This window comes from Rhipicephalus microplus, chromosome X (genome assembly GCF_043290135.1).
Source record: "Rhipicephalus microplus isolate Deutch F79 chromosome X, USDA_Rmic, whole genome shotgun sequence".
Classification (NCBI taxonomy): Eukaryota; Metazoa; Arthropoda; class Arachnida; order Ixodida; family Ixodidae; genus Rhipicephalus; species Rhipicephalus microplus.
Window position 1 is genome coordinate 256,702,904 of NC_134710.1, and position 17,119 is coordinate 256,720,022.

At 43.4% G+C, this 17,119-nt stretch overlaps 1 protein-coding gene across 1 annotated transcript in view; it reads left to right on the forward strand.

The window, feature by feature from the left end:
• The first annotated feature begins 640 nt into the window (after positions 1–640).
• Positions 641–17,119, forward strand: part of LOC119162263 (nose resistant to fluoxetine protein 6) — a 31,803-nt gene continuing 15,324 nt past the window's right edge. The window contains exons 1-9 of the mRNA XM_075878987.1: positions 641–751; positions 899–986; positions 2,489–2,604; positions 5,804–5,974; positions 7,296–7,389; positions 8,235–8,327; positions 10,503–10,668; positions 11,502–11,581; positions 11,651–11,773. Coding sequence (XP_075735102.1) covers positions 670–751; positions 899–986; positions 2,489–2,604; positions 5,804–5,974; positions 7,296–7,389; positions 8,235–8,327; positions 10,503–10,668; positions 11,502–11,581; positions 11,651–11,773 — 1,013 coding nt within the window. The 5' untranslated portion in view covers positions 641–669. The remainder of the gene's footprint in view (positions 752–898; positions 987–2,488; positions 2,605–5,803; positions 5,975–7,295; positions 7,390–8,234; positions 8,328–10,502; positions 10,669–11,501; positions 11,582–11,650; positions 11,774–17,119) is intronic.

The following is a 17,119-nucleotide window of genomic DNA, read 5'->3' on the forward strand; positions in this document are numbered from 1 at the left end:
ATGGACGAGTGACTATTTGAATATTTTCAGCATGTAAAACGCGGGAACGGCGGCCTCTCATGCATGCTCTTTACCGCTTTGCTTCAAACAGATAAAATATCTTCCTGCCTAGGAAAATATATAATCGGGCTCCATTTGTTTTCCGATATAGGTTTTCATAAGCTCTGTTTGGGTTCAGTTTTGGAAAAAAATGGTTCTGCACTATTTTCGTTTCGTATCGGTTTGAAACCCTGAATAAAACACGGCATAACATCTCGCTGTTGGCAGTGGTCATAGTATACAGTGGTGCTAATGATAGTGATGTTGATTGCCGTAGTAGTAACAGTTCTACTAGTAGTACAGTTATTGTTGTCGCTGATGTCTTGTTTATCTTCTCAATGGCAGGTGAAGTTGGAATCGTGATTTTCTACTTATCCTCTGAAATTATCAGTCGCTGAAAAGCTTCTGAGAGGAAAATGTACGCCGTGATTCTCGCGAAAGTGCCGAATCATAAACCGAATACGAAGGCGTAAGAGCGTGCGTGTGTCGCGGTGCTTAACGTTCCCAACATGACTGCCGCACCCAACATCGTCAAAGCGCCTGTAGCGGCGACATGCCTTCGAAATTCACAATGGTCGCCTGCTCAATTGCCTATTCTAGACTCTGGAACTGGACACTTCGTTGGCCTACATGTACTTCCTCAAGTTTCGCATCGGCATCTGCGTCCCCTCCACCTGCAGTCTCGAAGACATCCGGAGTCTCGCCAGCTACTGTGAGTGGTACCGAACTTGGTCTTCTTCCTCGTCCGTGCTTTGTTCGCGAGCACGCCTCCTTCGGGGCGGAACGCTGAGCATCAGCGGCGCTAGACGCCTCCGTCTCTATCACACTTCAGTTCCTCTCGCTTGTTTGTTTGTTTCAGTCGGGAAGCAGATGAAGACCAACGTGACGGTTCCCTGGTGCGAAGTGAAGCAGAAAGTCGTACTTCCCGATTACTACGTTGCGATCCTGTGAGCCCACAACCACGTTTTTTTTTCTTCTGTCTCTTCCTGCAACTAGTCAATTTTTATTCGTTTGCTTTTTAAATGGAAAATAATGCTAGCCACGTTGAATAGGTGCATGCGCATTTACTTTTATATGGTGGCTTGCCCTAGTGACAAAAAAGCAGCGCAGACACAATAATTTATTGTTATGTTGGGTTTAACGCCCCCAAATTACCATGTCATTATGAGAGACGCCGTAGTGGAGGGCTCCGGTAATTTGGACCACCTGGGATTCTTTAACGTGCCCCCAAACCTGAGCACACGGGCCTACAGCGTTTTCGCCGCCATCAAAAATACAGCCACGGCAGCCTGGATTTGACCCAGTAACCGCCGGCTCAGCAGCTGGTACCTTAGCCACTAGACCACCCCGATGGGGCGCGTGGGCACCATAAGAAAGACAACATTGTATCAGGGCACACCACAGGACAGCTGAGAGGTCAATGACATTAGGGTGGGTTTGATTCTATGTAACGGGTGGCTAGATGCCGGTCTTACATACAGCACTTCAACCAAAAACGTTTTTGTGCGTATGGAGGGGAATGCTGGAAGGAGGAGTTGACTTTGAAATGGTTCCGGGCACGTGGTTGAAGCGGGAAATTGAGAAACGTGGTTTGTTCAAGTTCGCCACAATTATAGTCTATAGGCGGTGCCTGAGTATTATGATTTCATGTCTGAGCACTCACGTAAAAACCACTGTTGTGCATAAATTAAAGAGCTGTGTGGCATACTCAATCGTATAATTTGACGAACACAAACGGTATGCCCGTTTATCCGACGGCATCTAGCCTATAGTGTCATGTTTTTTGTGCGCGCGCTTATTGTATTTTTTGCATTTTAGATGTTGTAATGTCCTCCTAATCATATAGTTGTTGCCAGAATTTCGACAAAGCCCCGCTATGGTGGTCTATAGTGGCTAAGGTACTCGGCTGCTGACGCGCAGGTCGCGGGATCAAATCCCGGTATAGTGGCGGCTGCGTTTCCGATGGAGGCGGGAATGCTGTAGGCCCGTGTACTCAGATTTGGGTGCACGTTAAAGAACCCCAGGTGGTCGAAATTTTCGGAGCCGACCACTACGGCGTCTCTCATAATCATATGATGGTTTTGGGACGTTAAGCTCCACATATTAAATCAGAACTTTGACAAATTTTAAATTACGTTCGACAATCTTGGGCTTTTTTTGTCAAGTTTACCTGAAATACCACTAATTCGTCAACCACGAGTTTCGTGTTCTGCTCCAAATGCTACAATACTGTATATTCGCCTGAGTTATGTCGAGAACATGTACTCTTGCTTTTGTAATGTGGATTGAAAGGACATTCGAGAGCACACGAAAGCGCAATTTCACGCCTCACAGCTTGACCACCTCACTTTTGCAGGCTCCACATATGTTGCCCGTACTGATGTCGACACAGAACCGGTATAACGCAGGCATCTAGTAGAAACAGGACGTTACTTTCGTATTTTCACAGGGCCATTTTTGGCTGCGGCATCCTTGTTGTCATCACTGGCACGTTGCTTGAAATTACGCCTAAAGTAAGAAGAGCCGTAAGGCGTGAGCCAGAACCACTCAAGGAGCCGGAGAAAAGTAAGTACAGCCTAATATCATCGAGAATTTTCGACCTGCTGAAAACGTAGCATAAGATAGCACAGCACGCCAAAGAGTAACGCTTAAAGAAAAAAATTGTAACGGCGTAAGTGCGCATGTTTGTGTGCGTCTGTGTGTGTGCTGCTGTTTTGATAACCGAAAACGTTCACTTTACTCCGGCAGCGTAGTCTACCGGTTATACTGCGATGACTACGGTCAATGAGCGAGGCTCAATGCAAAATGCCATGCATATGAAAAGCATCGTGACGTAGAATGAAAAAGGGAGCGAGAAATGGGTAACAAGGACGAAGTAGTAAACGCGAAGGCAACAAATTGGAATGTCACACAAGGCAAGTCTAGCGGTTAACTTTTTCAGCGTGCCACCTTCGTAACTCAACAAACTGTTGACGTAACGAAACCCGGCCGCTAGAATAAGTTAAGTGACACTCGTTCAGTTTATGCCTTCAACGCAATCTTTTCCGTACAAAGGTATGAACCACATCCATCTAAAGATACGACGCGTGCGACCAGGGTTGATAAGGCCCGGCCAGAGAAAGTATGGAGTTTCTGCCGGAGGTGCACAGCCACCCCTCCTTTCCGCCTTCGGGCCCTCATGGGCCTTTGGCGCAACGAATACGGCCGGCACGCTTCATTTCCACTCGAGCAGCGACTACAAACAGCCCTCATTTTCATTTTATTTTACCCTCAGGACTGGAGTCTTACAGAGGGAAGTAGTTAACAACACATACAAAAGTAAAACAAAAAACAAAGCAGCAAAAGTGGCTAGGTAACACAAGAAATGATTTACCAGTTAAATCCGGGAGTGATGATGTCCGAAATGGCCAAGCGAAGTGTAGTGGTTTGGGCTAGTTGGGCTAGTCAAAGCAAAACTTTGAGTGGTCCTTGATGAAAACAATAGTGCCGGTGAGGTTGTTACATTCTTGAGACGACCTGGAAATGGAATAAATTACTCGTTAAGGGTCTGGTATGGCAGTGCATTATCCCAACCTTATGGACATGATCAATGCGAGAAGAAATGTAAGAAGGAGATGACATAAGGTTTTTACGCAGGTAGGAATTGGGGAAATATAAATTATGAAATAAAGCAAGGCGAAAACACTTACGTCGGGATGAGAGGCGAGGAAGTAGTGAAACGTTATTCATGGAAGTTACGCCTGATGTTCGACTGTAATAATTATAAATGAAACGAGCGGCATTATTTTGGATTAGTTCAAGCGATTGAATATGAGTTGTGGAGCGATAGTCTCAGATGAATGGTGCGTAATTCATTTTACTCCTAATAAGTGTTTGTATAAGATCAATTTTAATGAGGAAGGAGCAGAAGAAAAAGGTTGCCAGATATATCCTAACATGCAGTTAGTATTGCTAATTAGCTTATAAGTGTGTAAAAACCAGGAAAGTGACGAGGTTATGTAGATGCCAAGGTACTTGAAAAATTTTACGGCTTCTAGGAGAATGTTTTTAAGGTAATAGTTAGGCGGAGGAACATTGTTACAAGTTACACGCATTGTTTTACATTTAGACATGTTTCGTTTCATTAGCCACACGTTAGAGATAGCGTTTATATCGTCTTGTACAGACTTGTTATTGTTGTTATCTGAGATTTCGTGGAGGACAACGCAGTCATCTGTGAAAAGACAAATGTTGGAGGAAACATTCCTCAAACGTACAACATGAGATGTGCGGAGAGACGTCATCAGTTTGCACATTATACAGGACTTCGTGGTGGCACCAACGCCGACGTCAACTGTACGCCAGGAGTATTCATATAATTACTATCACAATGAAATAAAAAGGAAATGCTCTTTTTCGGCTGGGCTGTATAAGCGAATACACGAAGGCCCCAAGCCGACGCTTGCCGAGACGAAGAAAGAAGAGTTTCAGTTGGCAGGGACACTGGCCTCCTGGCCGCATAGTGACACGGCAGCTCAATTCATTTTCCTTTCCAGCAACGAAATGATTTGAAAGCTTTTTGGTGAAAAAATATCTACGTGGTGCTCAACAACTTCCAGTGTATGCATAACCGAAACTTGCAGTGTGTCCTGGTGAGGGGCCCATTAAACATCACAAATATCACACTACATTTAAACCTGCCCTTAATGCGAGCACCTCTGTCAAACAGCAATGTTCAAAGCAACTGTGTAAGTATTCTGCAGTTCCACTAGTGCAACATCCGTCAACAGCGCAAAGCATTCATGGGCAACACCAGCAAGGAAGGATTAACGAAGGAGCTGGAAGACTCTGGCTTCAGAGAAGTGACGTAGAAACAAGCTGTTCCGGAGAAAGGAGCGAATTGTACATGTATAAATTTATAAATGACGCGGCCTCATCTGTAAAATAAATGAGGCTGAACGAAGTCCAAGACTACAGGCTGGTGAGTACGCAATCAGATAAGGTGTTAACTTCCCAGGTATTGTGACTGTCGTGTTTTAAAGCCGCGAGCACTCAGCATAATCACGATAAGCGAGAAAGAAATGTTTTCTTGAACGTTAGCGTTCTTTTGTCGTCAGATTTTTTTATGAAAGTGTCTTTGTGTGTCGCAAGTTTAATAATTACCGTTATAACAAAGACGAGCTAGTGGAGGCGTTGGCTGTGTGATTTAAGTCAATGATGTTCTTCCCTTGCTCTGAAAAGGGGTCGTGTTGGTAGTACGCAAACCAAATGCATTGTTCATTCATACTTCCCAATTCTTGCGACGCGTAAAAACTTCTTCTTTGCCCCCCCACCCCTCTTTTCCCCATATGTTTCCCTACTTTCGCTTAGGACGCCGAAAAAGTGTTTACACAATAGGTCATCAAGGTCACAAAAACTGAATTAGTTGTTTTTTATAGAAGGTTTCGAACTTTCATATCAGAAGCGCCGTCTTAAAATTGATACTTGTGAAGTTGGCTAACACACCACGTTAATTTCTGCACTGAGACGAATAAAAACACAACATGCATTAGGGTGTCACTTTATATATTTCCCGAAACTGTACGCACTGCTCAGCATGTCATAATATGTGTATTGTTTCTGTTGGCTGTAACCTGTGAAGTATGGACTATGTTCGCAGCATGACTTCGACGACGTACGGCGGCATCAAAGAACTAAATAAAGCAATGACATGTATAAAAACGCATGTATTGTGGCTGCCTTAGCATGCAACTGTATTTGAAACGCGTTCACTGTGCTTTTGCAGACATTCTTCGGCAGCTGTTGGAGGCGTTTTCTGCGTACTCCAATGGTCGGAAAATCTTGTCGACAAAAACCAACGACCGGAGCCTGAGATGCCTTCACGGCATACGATTCATCAGCATGCTTTGGGTGATGCTTGGTCACGTATACTTCAGCCGTAACAACTCGATAGTCTGTAAGTTGCTTATGGCCACTGGCTTATTTTCAAATATTGTGACAGAGTCAGTACTTTTTGGTATTTTAGCCGTTAAATGCAACTTGAAGTCAAGGAGATGTTTTAATGTTATATGGTCTACGAGCTGACGTGCTTAAATGGTCTCTCTGACTAAGTAAGAAAAAACGTACACAAAGCGCGGTGGCAGCTCAAACAGGGGTAATCATATGGCCAAGTCAAAATAGCCAGGTGTCACCTTTTTCTCGTCTATAAGTTTGAGAACCGATATATGAATGTTGACCTAACCTTCAGCTCCCATTGAGAAGTAAGGGATTCTGAGACACACTCGCTATATGAGACTCTGCAACAAAAAAATGTGAAAACTCGCGCACCTTGGCAATGCAGAGACATCGAGCATGCAGTCAGTCCTTGAATGTTCCCGGCATTAGGGTCCGCTCAGTTTGTAGCGCGCAGTTAGGGTCCTCGGAGAGGTCTCTCATAAGCTGCTGGAAATGATGATTGCACCATACAAGAAACGTGGCCCATAATTTCGACGTGGGGTGTAAAAAAAGAAGCAATTTTAAACTGTCGCGTGGCAGTTGTTCCATACGTTACGCATACTGCATCCACAAGCAGATCGACCAGTTTTGATAAGTGACACCAAGAAACAAAGAGTCCGCCACTGCATAGTTTTAACACTAGATAGATTTATCTTCGGTTTATTAAAGTACGTCAGACGTAGAGAAATGCCGACGGCAGCACTGCCCTATTCAATTTAGCAGCATTTAAAATATTATCTGACAGAAGCAAAGCAATCTCGCAGGATTACTTGCTTGATGTTGCGTTAGCTTCATGCAGTAATGGAATTAGTGATAATGCGAATGCATAGTTATTCTATATGTTTAATCGTCTGGGAAAATGTTGCCCTTATCTTTTCGTAAACTGCAGCCTAAAGTGCAAACTTGAATATTCATTGCAGCCCATTAAGATATTTTGGGCAATAAAAAGTACAACTTATGCGCAAGTGCTAAGAGATGAAAATAAATAGCTATAAATAATTCATATTTACCGCAAATGAAAGTTTTAATTTGGCAAACAGGCACGTGTAGTTTGCTTTTATTTTTGCTTGTTTTTAGACTTAACCTACACTTCCTTACCACTAGGTGGTTTAAACTTGAAATAGGACTGAAAAAAATTTGAAATAGGACTGAAAAAAAAAAAACGTACACAGTTTAAGTTCTACACATTGAGGTAAACCATTTCTTTTATTTCGCACGCCTTTTGTTCTTCGATCCTCTTTTGTCGGCAGTATATCAGGTTCAAACAAATCCTAAATTTGCAGCGGGAGCTATCCGAGCCAAAGGCTTGGGAAAAGATGTCGCCTTCCAAGTGGTACTGAACGCCTCGCTATCCGTAGACACCTTCTTTCTTCTAAGGTAAGCGAAGGTTGCTAACATTACCCGTAGCTATAGTTCACGTGTAGATCTACTGTCATGCTCAACTGAAATAAAAACAAGTTAGGCCTAAGTAGAACGCGTATTCGCCTGTGTACATTGACTGTCAGCAAGATTTTGGTTTTCACATTTAGTGAGAAACCCAAGCAATATTTTGGGATCACATAAATACCGACGCGAGATTGTGCTCTAGAGTTGTCACTTACTACACTTTGTAATTTCTTTTCCGCGTATCAATTGTCCGTAACTGTGCCTCTAACTCAACTTATGAGATACCACGAAATAATTGATAGGTTAAGGTGCTTAACAAAGGTAATTAATAGCCATATTGTCCACCTTAACGCATCAGAGATAAACATAAAGAAATATTGCTCTGTTATTTTTGGAGGCCTTGCTTTAAGAACCTTTTAATATGATAACCAGCTATTAACGTAGCTTTATGTTTACGAAGACTACCTCAGCTAAATGTGGTATCTAGTATCACAGTTATTCATCACTAGCAAGAAGCGTGGCTCGCTCGGCACATGACGCCTTCCCTGTTTGCCTGGCTCCGTGCTGATTGGGCATAAGAACCTTCTGCTAAAGTCCAACTGACTGAGTGCCATGCGCAGTAGCACAAAATATAATTTGTTTTACACTAAATGTTTAATTTAGAGTTATTTTTAGAGCTACATATCAATAATTTTTTTGCCTTGAAAACTTTTAAAGCTAAACTCATATAACTCCCCTTTATAATAATAATATCTTCTAAAAACGGGTTCTTTGCAAAGTCGAAAAAAAGGAGGCGTAAATAACGAAATCTTCAAACTGCTCGCTTTCTTTTTCAGTGGACTGCTTCTTATGTTCGTCTGCTATGGAAAGCTTCAACAAGATAAAGGAAGATTTGACTTTTTAATGTACTACATTCACCGCTACATCAGGTAAACGCTGCACACTACAACAGAACATTCCCAATAAAACTACCCCAACCAGCCCCCCCCCCCCCCCCTCTTCTCATGTATATGTTGCGGCAGCATAAGGTAGTTGAACTCTTTCGGCTCGTGCACGTCATCGCTCTGGCATCTGTCATTTCTTCGCTGAGGATTCGCTGTCTTTAACGCACCGTTGCGGGACACCGCAGTGGTCGACGAGCGAAGAAAAAAGTAAAAACGAGCTGATTAGAAACACCACCACCCTCCACCCCTCTGCGTTCGTTCCATGAGATGAGCCCGACAAACACCCTCTCAAGCTGAGCAAATTTCTTGCCGGTAGGGTAAGAAAAAATGCACACGCACGGGAGAAGCACGGGTTAGGTGATACTGTAAGGTATGATGTTACGGTAGAGGGAAAAACATGTGATGGAAGGTGAACGCTGTGATAATCTCTACAGGCGGCTGTTTAAACATAATTATGTATTCGATGGCGAAACTTGTATGAAAATTCTTTGGAGCAGTAGACGCTGTACACAAGACGCTTGGCACGCGCGTATGGTGGCATAAGACACTTGTACAGCAAAAAAAAAAATACAAACTTAAGTGCTGCTCTCTCGATCACGCAAACGGTGTGGCTGCTTGCCTTGTAAGAGGCGCCCTGACTCAGTTCGACCTTGAAGAACGACTCGGTTCACCCAGTGCTCTGCTTTCGGGATCTGCCGATGTCGGCGGCCGAAAGTATTCGTCCGGCGTTGCGTGTTCCGTGACACTGGAATACACTCGTGGCAGAAGTCAGGCGCAAGTTTCCGCGGAAGGTATGGCACAAGAGCACGCCTAATTTTCCTGCGTGCCCGAACGGGAAGGCGAAGATCGGAGAGCTTCATAAAACGACGACGCTTCAACGAAACGAAAAAGCTTCTAAATATTCAGAGACAGGAATATAGTATGATACAAAACAGCGCGAACATTTTTATATATAGATCTTTTCAATAAATTTTGTCATATTAAGAAAGTTCGACACGTGACGAGCACTCTGTGCGTCACGTTTCAAAGCGGCTGCAGAGCAACAATCCTGGCTCGTGATCTAGTTCGACATCACCATTCAAGTGACTGGCTATTGAGTATTCAGGAAGTAACTTCTTTCGTTCCCATGCCGCAGCGTAGCATTCTAGTCGGCTAGCTCTCACGGAGTGGTTTATACTAGAAGCGGCTCTTGCGAAAGGCGCAGACGAGTAATGATAGATAAAGAGAGAGAGCTAAGCGGATGAAATGGGAGAAATCGTAGCGAAAGCCAAATTTTCAATCATACCCAAGGTCGCAGGAGCAGTGAGATGCAGGATGCCAATGACAAATCGTTATTACGAACAAAAATATCTTTGCACTTGGGCGCGAAGCTCACATTTTGGAAGCAGTTTGTGTCTATGCGAAGCGGCTCTCAGCAAAGCCTCGAACAAAATTGCAGCACGTGGTAGTTTTTTCGCTGCAACAAACGATCAGTGATAAGGAAAGAGCGCTGCATGCGATTGGACAATTTCTGTTACTTATATATGTCCAAACGATTCGTGACAATTTATTCTACTAACGAGCGGCAATCGTCGACCGTTAGTAAAAAACGACGTTTTGAGTGATAGGCTACCACGCAATGTGTGTCCGTTCCTGCAAAACAAAGAGAAATTTCGAGAAAATGTACAAAGATTTCTGTACAAAGAGAAATTTCGAGAAAATGTGATTTTGTCATTATTAGTGTCTTCAAGACTATTGGTCAGAAATATTATACTTACTCAGACCATGAAAAATATATTTTTCATGGTGAGTAATTGAACATAGTTTCGGAACTTTTGTTACAATGCTTTCATATTCAGATATGAGGTGTACAGATGAAAAATCAACAGTCTTCCTTTAGCTTGTGCTAACGCAATTAAATAAAAAGATAGCTGTTTTAATTCGCCGAGGTATGTTATCATAAATATTAAACATATAGTTAAAACTAGTGAGTGAGGTTTGAGTGAGAAAAATACGAGCGAAGGTTTTTATGTATTGATCCAAGAGAAACACCTGTAGGTGTTTCTGTTCTTCCATTATTGTCTATACGCAGTGGTGGAAGTGGTTGTATGGTCCACCACATATGCATGCTGCATTTATGCATGTATGTAATAATTTATTTATCTATTTATTCTGTTACAGGCTGACGCCGCCATTCCTGATGGTGTCTCTCACCTTGATACTTGGCCCACCCTGGATGAGCGGTCCACTCTGGCATGAAACAGTGGACCGTTTCGCGGAAGGATGCAAACGCTATTGGTGGACCAACATCATTTACATTAGCGCCTGGATGAAAACCCAGGAAGTTGTAAGCATTGCTGAGTGCATCGATAAGTGCGTGCTTTTGTAGTTGTCACTCATATGTTGATAGTCTAAACGAGGAATGCGCTTTAATACACTGAATGTGCCTGTGTGGTGGCTAAGTACTTACAGCGTTCGGCTGCAAACCTGAAGGACGTGGATTCGATCCAGACGTCGGCGGTCACAGTTAGATGGATGCTGAATACTATAGGCATCTTTTCAAGGAGTAGTCAGAGCACAATAAACAACCCCTCGTAGTTTAAAATAGTATCCGGAGGTTACTACTACGTCTTCACTCATAATCACATGATGCTTTTGGCACGTAAAGCCCCATAAGTTATTATTACATTCCATTTGGTGCGTTCACGCATGCCACCAGCACGGTGCTACTAAAAGCTTACACGAATGAACGCTCACTGATTTTTCTTAATAATTCAAAAGAACATTATTTATTCAAAAATAGACCTTTTTTGCGCTTCCAATACATTTGACACCAATTTTCAGGTGTTCTTCTTGCATTCTTCTCTATCCATCCTAAGTAGCTTTTATCAGAACTTTTTGTATGAATAAACGAAAGCCAAAACTTTCTTTTTCTTCTGAAGTGTTTGGAAGCACATCGTCTTCTAACGGACGTTTCGTTTACAACGCTATTTTATTTAACTCGCCTATGATTCGATCCCATCGCGTACGATCCAATGTGAGAAGTAGCACAGTGGACTGTAAAGGTAATTCGCAGAACAAATTTGCCGTACTCGACACTTTACCGTCCAATGCACTTAGCAACAGCCCTATCGCTACTCATCCATCGCTTTGGCTGATATTTATGCTTGCGTATTTCAGTGTCTTCCGCATGGCTGGTACTTGTCCTGTGACATGCAGTATTTCATAATTGCGCCCATCTTCTTTATCACGCTCTACAGGTAAGTTCAGTGTGTTGCCTTTGGCGGATACATCATTCGTGAGGACTTAGTCTTTGACTCATGATGCAGGCGTCCAGCGGTTGGCCTGGGCCTCATAGGTGCCTTCGCCTTCGCCAGCATGGCCATAACGGGCTTGGTCACATACTCCTACGACTATGGGCCAGTCGCCCTTTTTTCTATACCGGACGATGAGTAAGTCTTCGGTCACGTACTTCTTTTCTGGCGATGATCTAGCTTTATGGTCTACATTTTTTTAGACAACAGCTTAAGGAGAATCAGGACGCAAGGCGCTTCATTACAATGTGCAATCACATTGTAATTTAGTGCTGTTGTTGTTGCAATTTACTGTTGCTACAGGCGACCTGGCCAAAAAACATGGCGCAGGAAATTCGGTCATGGTTGCGAGGAGCCCACAAGGACGAGCTGCCTCTAGAATAATATTCATTCCTAAAAGAAAACCACCGACGTGAAAGCTCGTTTCAACACATACTATATACGCCACTTCCATGCGAAAGCACCAGGGCCCATCATCAAGGAAGACCGCGTGTGCCAGATACAAGCAGGATATTTGTGTAATACAGTTGACGCAGTGCTCATGCAGCTACAGCTTGACGCTTCGCCTCGAGAGGTTGACGTCTCAATTATGCGTCTAAGTCAACTCCGTTGCGCAAGGTCGAGTTTGTGCTTGCTACTGCTTGTACGTGACACGCGTTGGTGATATTCCACCGTCCCGCTTTCACGCGCGGAAAACAAAAGTACACTATACGTGAAATGTACGTGGCACTGTGTGTTTTTTAAGAATAAGCAGTTGATAATAGGACTTTCCCTTCTTTGTTTCTTGTGGTCGCGTCCAAATATTTAAGCTGTTTGCAAATCAGAATATTAAGCCAGCAAGCATAATAGTCACTCCAGAAGAAAAAGGAATCTGGGCCCCGTGTTTACAAAAAAAAATTCTTACACTAGAATTTCTCGCAAAAACAAATATAAAATTATGGCGCAAGAAGTAATAATTATTCAGGGTGTATGGTAAGTGGCAAAGACTGATTACGAAGAAAAACCTGTTTGAATTCGATCACCCAATCCGCGGATATGCCTGTGAAATATTGAATTCTGACGAGTAAATGTAGCTTTGTGTGCAGTAAAGCTGGCATAATACTGCAAGCTTAAGCGCATTCAAGATTGCACCGCACGCTTTGTTATATAGTTGTAAACCCGGCAACAAGACTCCATCTGAAGGACATGCAAGTCGTGTTTCTATTTCTTTGCACCGTCATGAATACCAAATAGGACGTTTTTCGGAATCTCTAGTTTCGTGTATCATACGGTGGACATCCGAAAAATATTGCATACGAACGATTTCCCGCTTAAGCATGAATGATTGCCCCATAAATGCTTTGTTTCTGAGTTGCCTCATGACATCCTGGCCTTTTCTTGGATATTTGAACTAAAATCAGGACTTATCAAATACGTGGCTCATCTGCCCGTCCTATGTTACGGTTATTCTGACACATTTATTTTTGACAGAAAGAAACAGATGAATTGCAAAGAGAATGCGAACAGGTTGAGGAGGTTGTATGTGGTTTGATGACGGACACTGCAGTAATGGGCCGGAAAAAAACGAGAAAATGAATTATCGAAGGGAGAACAAATGATGCGAGCCCAGTCATAGTAGCTTTTGTCACACGTTCACAGGCTGTCACAAAGCTCGGTTGCCTTTCAAACAGAATAGGAAGCCCCGTATACGTTATCAAGCTGAGTGCTAGTAAGTATACCGAGTCTAAGGCATTCAGAACTAGCAGTGCACTTCAAGCTGTTTAGGTTGCCATTCAGCTAAGGAACGTGCACATCACTATCACAAATGATCTCAACACAGCAGCGTTTGTAGGTATTCGTCGAGTAAATAATCAGCACTTGATGCAATATACTGCGATAAATCTTGCGGGTGAACTTTTGGTAACGAGCGCCAAGAGACAACTGCCGTTTTTGTAAACATACTTGCGCCTCCTTGACACGCGTTTTCTGGTATTAGTGTTGGCGGCGCTGGTGGTTTTCGCGAAAGAGAACTCCACCCTTCTGCTGGCGTAAAAAGCCGTGGTGACGGCTCAGATTTGGCCGTGGTTTTTTTTTTTTTCGACCTCCGTTGATGACAAGAAAGCCACCATCGCTTTCTGGCTGTCTCTGTGTTCTGAATCAGTCAGTACCGTCTGTTTGAATGCGCTCCACCTTTAATGTATACTAACAGCCAGCAAATTTATAAATCTTGATGTGGCCTTTGACTGTTTTACTTCATTTTTTCTTCGAGGGGGGGGGGGGAAGAATAGAAATTGTTGCTCTTCTCTCTAACTAGCATTCCCATCACTCTCTTCCCTTGTGGACAGTAGCCTACCGGGCATAGCCCTTGCTAACCTCCCTGCGTTTCATTTATCCTAATTCTTTTTCTTTCTGGACAGTTGTGCCGTTTCAGGGCTGCTGCCCAGCATGACTCTAAACTGCGTGGCTCTTCACAACAGTGACAAAACTCCACGACCCTGCAAAACTGACTCGCATGATCCTGTTTTTGATGTTTTTGTTTTTTTAGATGGGCTGGGGCGTCAACGACTATGGCGTACCTGCGGTGATGATCTACAAAGTACACAAGTAAAATGTGCCATCTTCACGATAAGTGTCGCCTCTGGAAAGATGACCTTGATGTAACATGCTACCTATGTGTGAAATTTCAACGAGACAGCGTTGAAGAGCTCGTTTAGCTGTAATTCCGGTGCCGTTGTGGGTGTCATTAGTTGTGAGAGAAAAATCATCTTGTTGGTGACCATAAAAAACGAGAAAGATACAAATAAAATAATAAAAGTAAACAGTTCTGTGCCCTAGTGAAGATCAAAGCTTGGCCGTTTTTGCGGCAAGCAGGGGTTCTACCGCCCTGCCACGCGTCTGCTTGGAAATGCGATGAAAGTAACATTCACGCTTTACAAACACGCGTGTCCTGTATACAAGCTTCGCACTACAACTTGTAATCTCGCAGTAATATAGCGTGATGCAAGCATGCACTGCCATCTGGCGTCAGAACATTTGATCATCATAACTACTTTGTGGTTCAAAGCCGGTCACCCCGTACGAAACTCACAAACGTTACTGCGCGTATTCTGTTTAGACCACGTTGTGAGTGCATAGCAAGTTCGAAAACATTTTCCACGCATACTTGCTCGTGGTTTAAAGCATGCTACTCATTACTCATAATGCAGTATATGCGAAAGCTTCCTTCACAGAAGCCACTTTCAACTTCATAGGCTACAGTGCAGTAATCAGGAATTTAAGCTTCTTTTGTACCATCATACAATAAAAAGTATGCACTAAGTGGGTGAAGCACGCACTCAGGGACAGGATATCGCTATTGCGTTCAACTCTTAAAGGCGAAGCTTAAGCGTTTCCGATTCCTAGTACTATTATTGATGATGTTCGTTGCCGAAAAGTCCTTGCTTGGAACCTGCAGCCTATAGGATTGTACAAACTGCAAAGCTTCTGTAGGTAATTCGTGTTCATTTTTAAAGTTTTGTTCCATAGCGTAGCCTTTTCCCTAAATTTCTATGATGAGGCGGTGTCTTAAATTATGCTACAGAGAGAAAACTTGCGGAACCATTCCTTTTGTCTCGAACACACTATCTCTTTTGCTAGTTTAATCCACTTCATGTGGCACTTTTGCAAGGCTCTGGGGCATAACTAAGGAAGCTTTTCAACCGTAACAACTGTTTTCATTACCCTGGCGATTTCATTGTTAACGCATGATTTGTTGATACCTGTTCTAAAAAACAGTTTTAGCGCAATAAGAGCCGAGATTTCGGGCCATTATTACGGCTGCTGCATAACAGAACAATTATTTGGCCTACCTAGGCGGTAGTTCTGGCGATGATGCTGCCACAGGTGGAGTTAGCTTAGAAGACCGGGCCGGCATCTCTTTGACTGAGCTAATCTAATTAGTATGGATCATCATCATCATCATCAGCCTGGCTGCATACACTGCAGGACAAAGGCCTTTCCCTTGTTCCACCAATCAACTCGGTCCTATGCTTTCCGCTGCCATTTTATACCTCATCATTATGGGATGTCTCATCATACATCACATAATACTGTCTCTCTTCCTTGCGAATCTTCCGCACACCTGCAAGAAACACAATATTTTCTCAGCGTCAATGGGAAATCCTATTTTCTTCATATTACTTAATCATAATCACCTGCCTAATTACCAGCCACAGCATTGAATAGTACTACTGATTTTAACGGTACTACTATATTTCCGTCAGCGTCTTGAGAGGTTCCTGATGTCTTTTTATCGTCTAGTTACTATCGGTATCATCGTGGAAAAAAAAAACATGTCAGGAGACGGCACTGCTTCATTTGAGCTTCGGGCACCGTTCTGTTCCTGCTTTCACTCGTAGTATTCTGCGAAATGTTCATGCATTCATTATTGGGAATAGCTCAGTGCGCATGACTTAGTCCGTGGAAACTTCTGGCTGCTGGAATCGTTTTATTTAGTTATTTTTTGCAACCAGTGTTTCATTTCCAGCCACACTTCATTTTTTAAGTGTGAAGAACGTTATGGGTCGAGCTTTCAGTGCATCCATAAATCTCCCGTGTCAAAGTCACTTTCACAATCAAGCCCCCAATTAAGTATTACAACATGGGTAGCAATACTCAAACCGGGTTTGCACGAACGAAGAAGGTGTAAAATAATATAACAAACCATAATAACCATTTAGTAATCATAGTAATTAACCTAAGATTGATAAAAAATGTTGCGGACACATGAGGTTGACTCCTGAGCCGAATACAAGAGGTCGCCACCGCCTCGCAGAGCGCACGATTGTTCGCGCCTGCACTTCGCTGGTGCTTGGTCGCATAGCGACTAAGCATAACGATAAGGGTAATGACCTAGTGGAAGTAGTCGCAGACGACACATATTTCAAACGTTGCAGTCGACATGTATCAAAAAGTAGCGCCCACGCGGCACACCACTTTCGCTAATCTCACTAACATGATTCTGCTCGTGCCGGGGAAATCCTACAAGCTAACCTCAAACATTAACGTCACCAACGCTTTGGTAACCAGAACAGTGAGAATTCTACTAGTGGTAATCGCTGCGTCGCCGTGCTATGCGCATTTGCTCAGGTTTCACACTAGTGGAGCTGCATCTGTTTTATTGTTTTTTTTTAATTTCCGGCCTTGACACCTGCAAACATAATTGATGTTGTACCGGCAGCGCTAGCTCTGAAACGTTCGCATGACTAGCCACGCGGTGCAGCTTCCAAGCAGCGCAGCCGACGAAGAGGCATATACAGCAAGACAGCGTGCGAGCAGCAGCGAGAAGCGAATTTGTACAGTCGGTTTCGCCAGCGCCTGCAGGTCTCTGGCAACATTGTGCGTTCACCAGAAAAATACCCTTGGAAACTCACTGTTTACCTTGTCTTTTTGCATGCTTTTAGCCCTTCTTGCTCTCCGCGGCTGCTTGTGTTCCGATGCTTTATGCGGATAAAGTTATTCCAATGA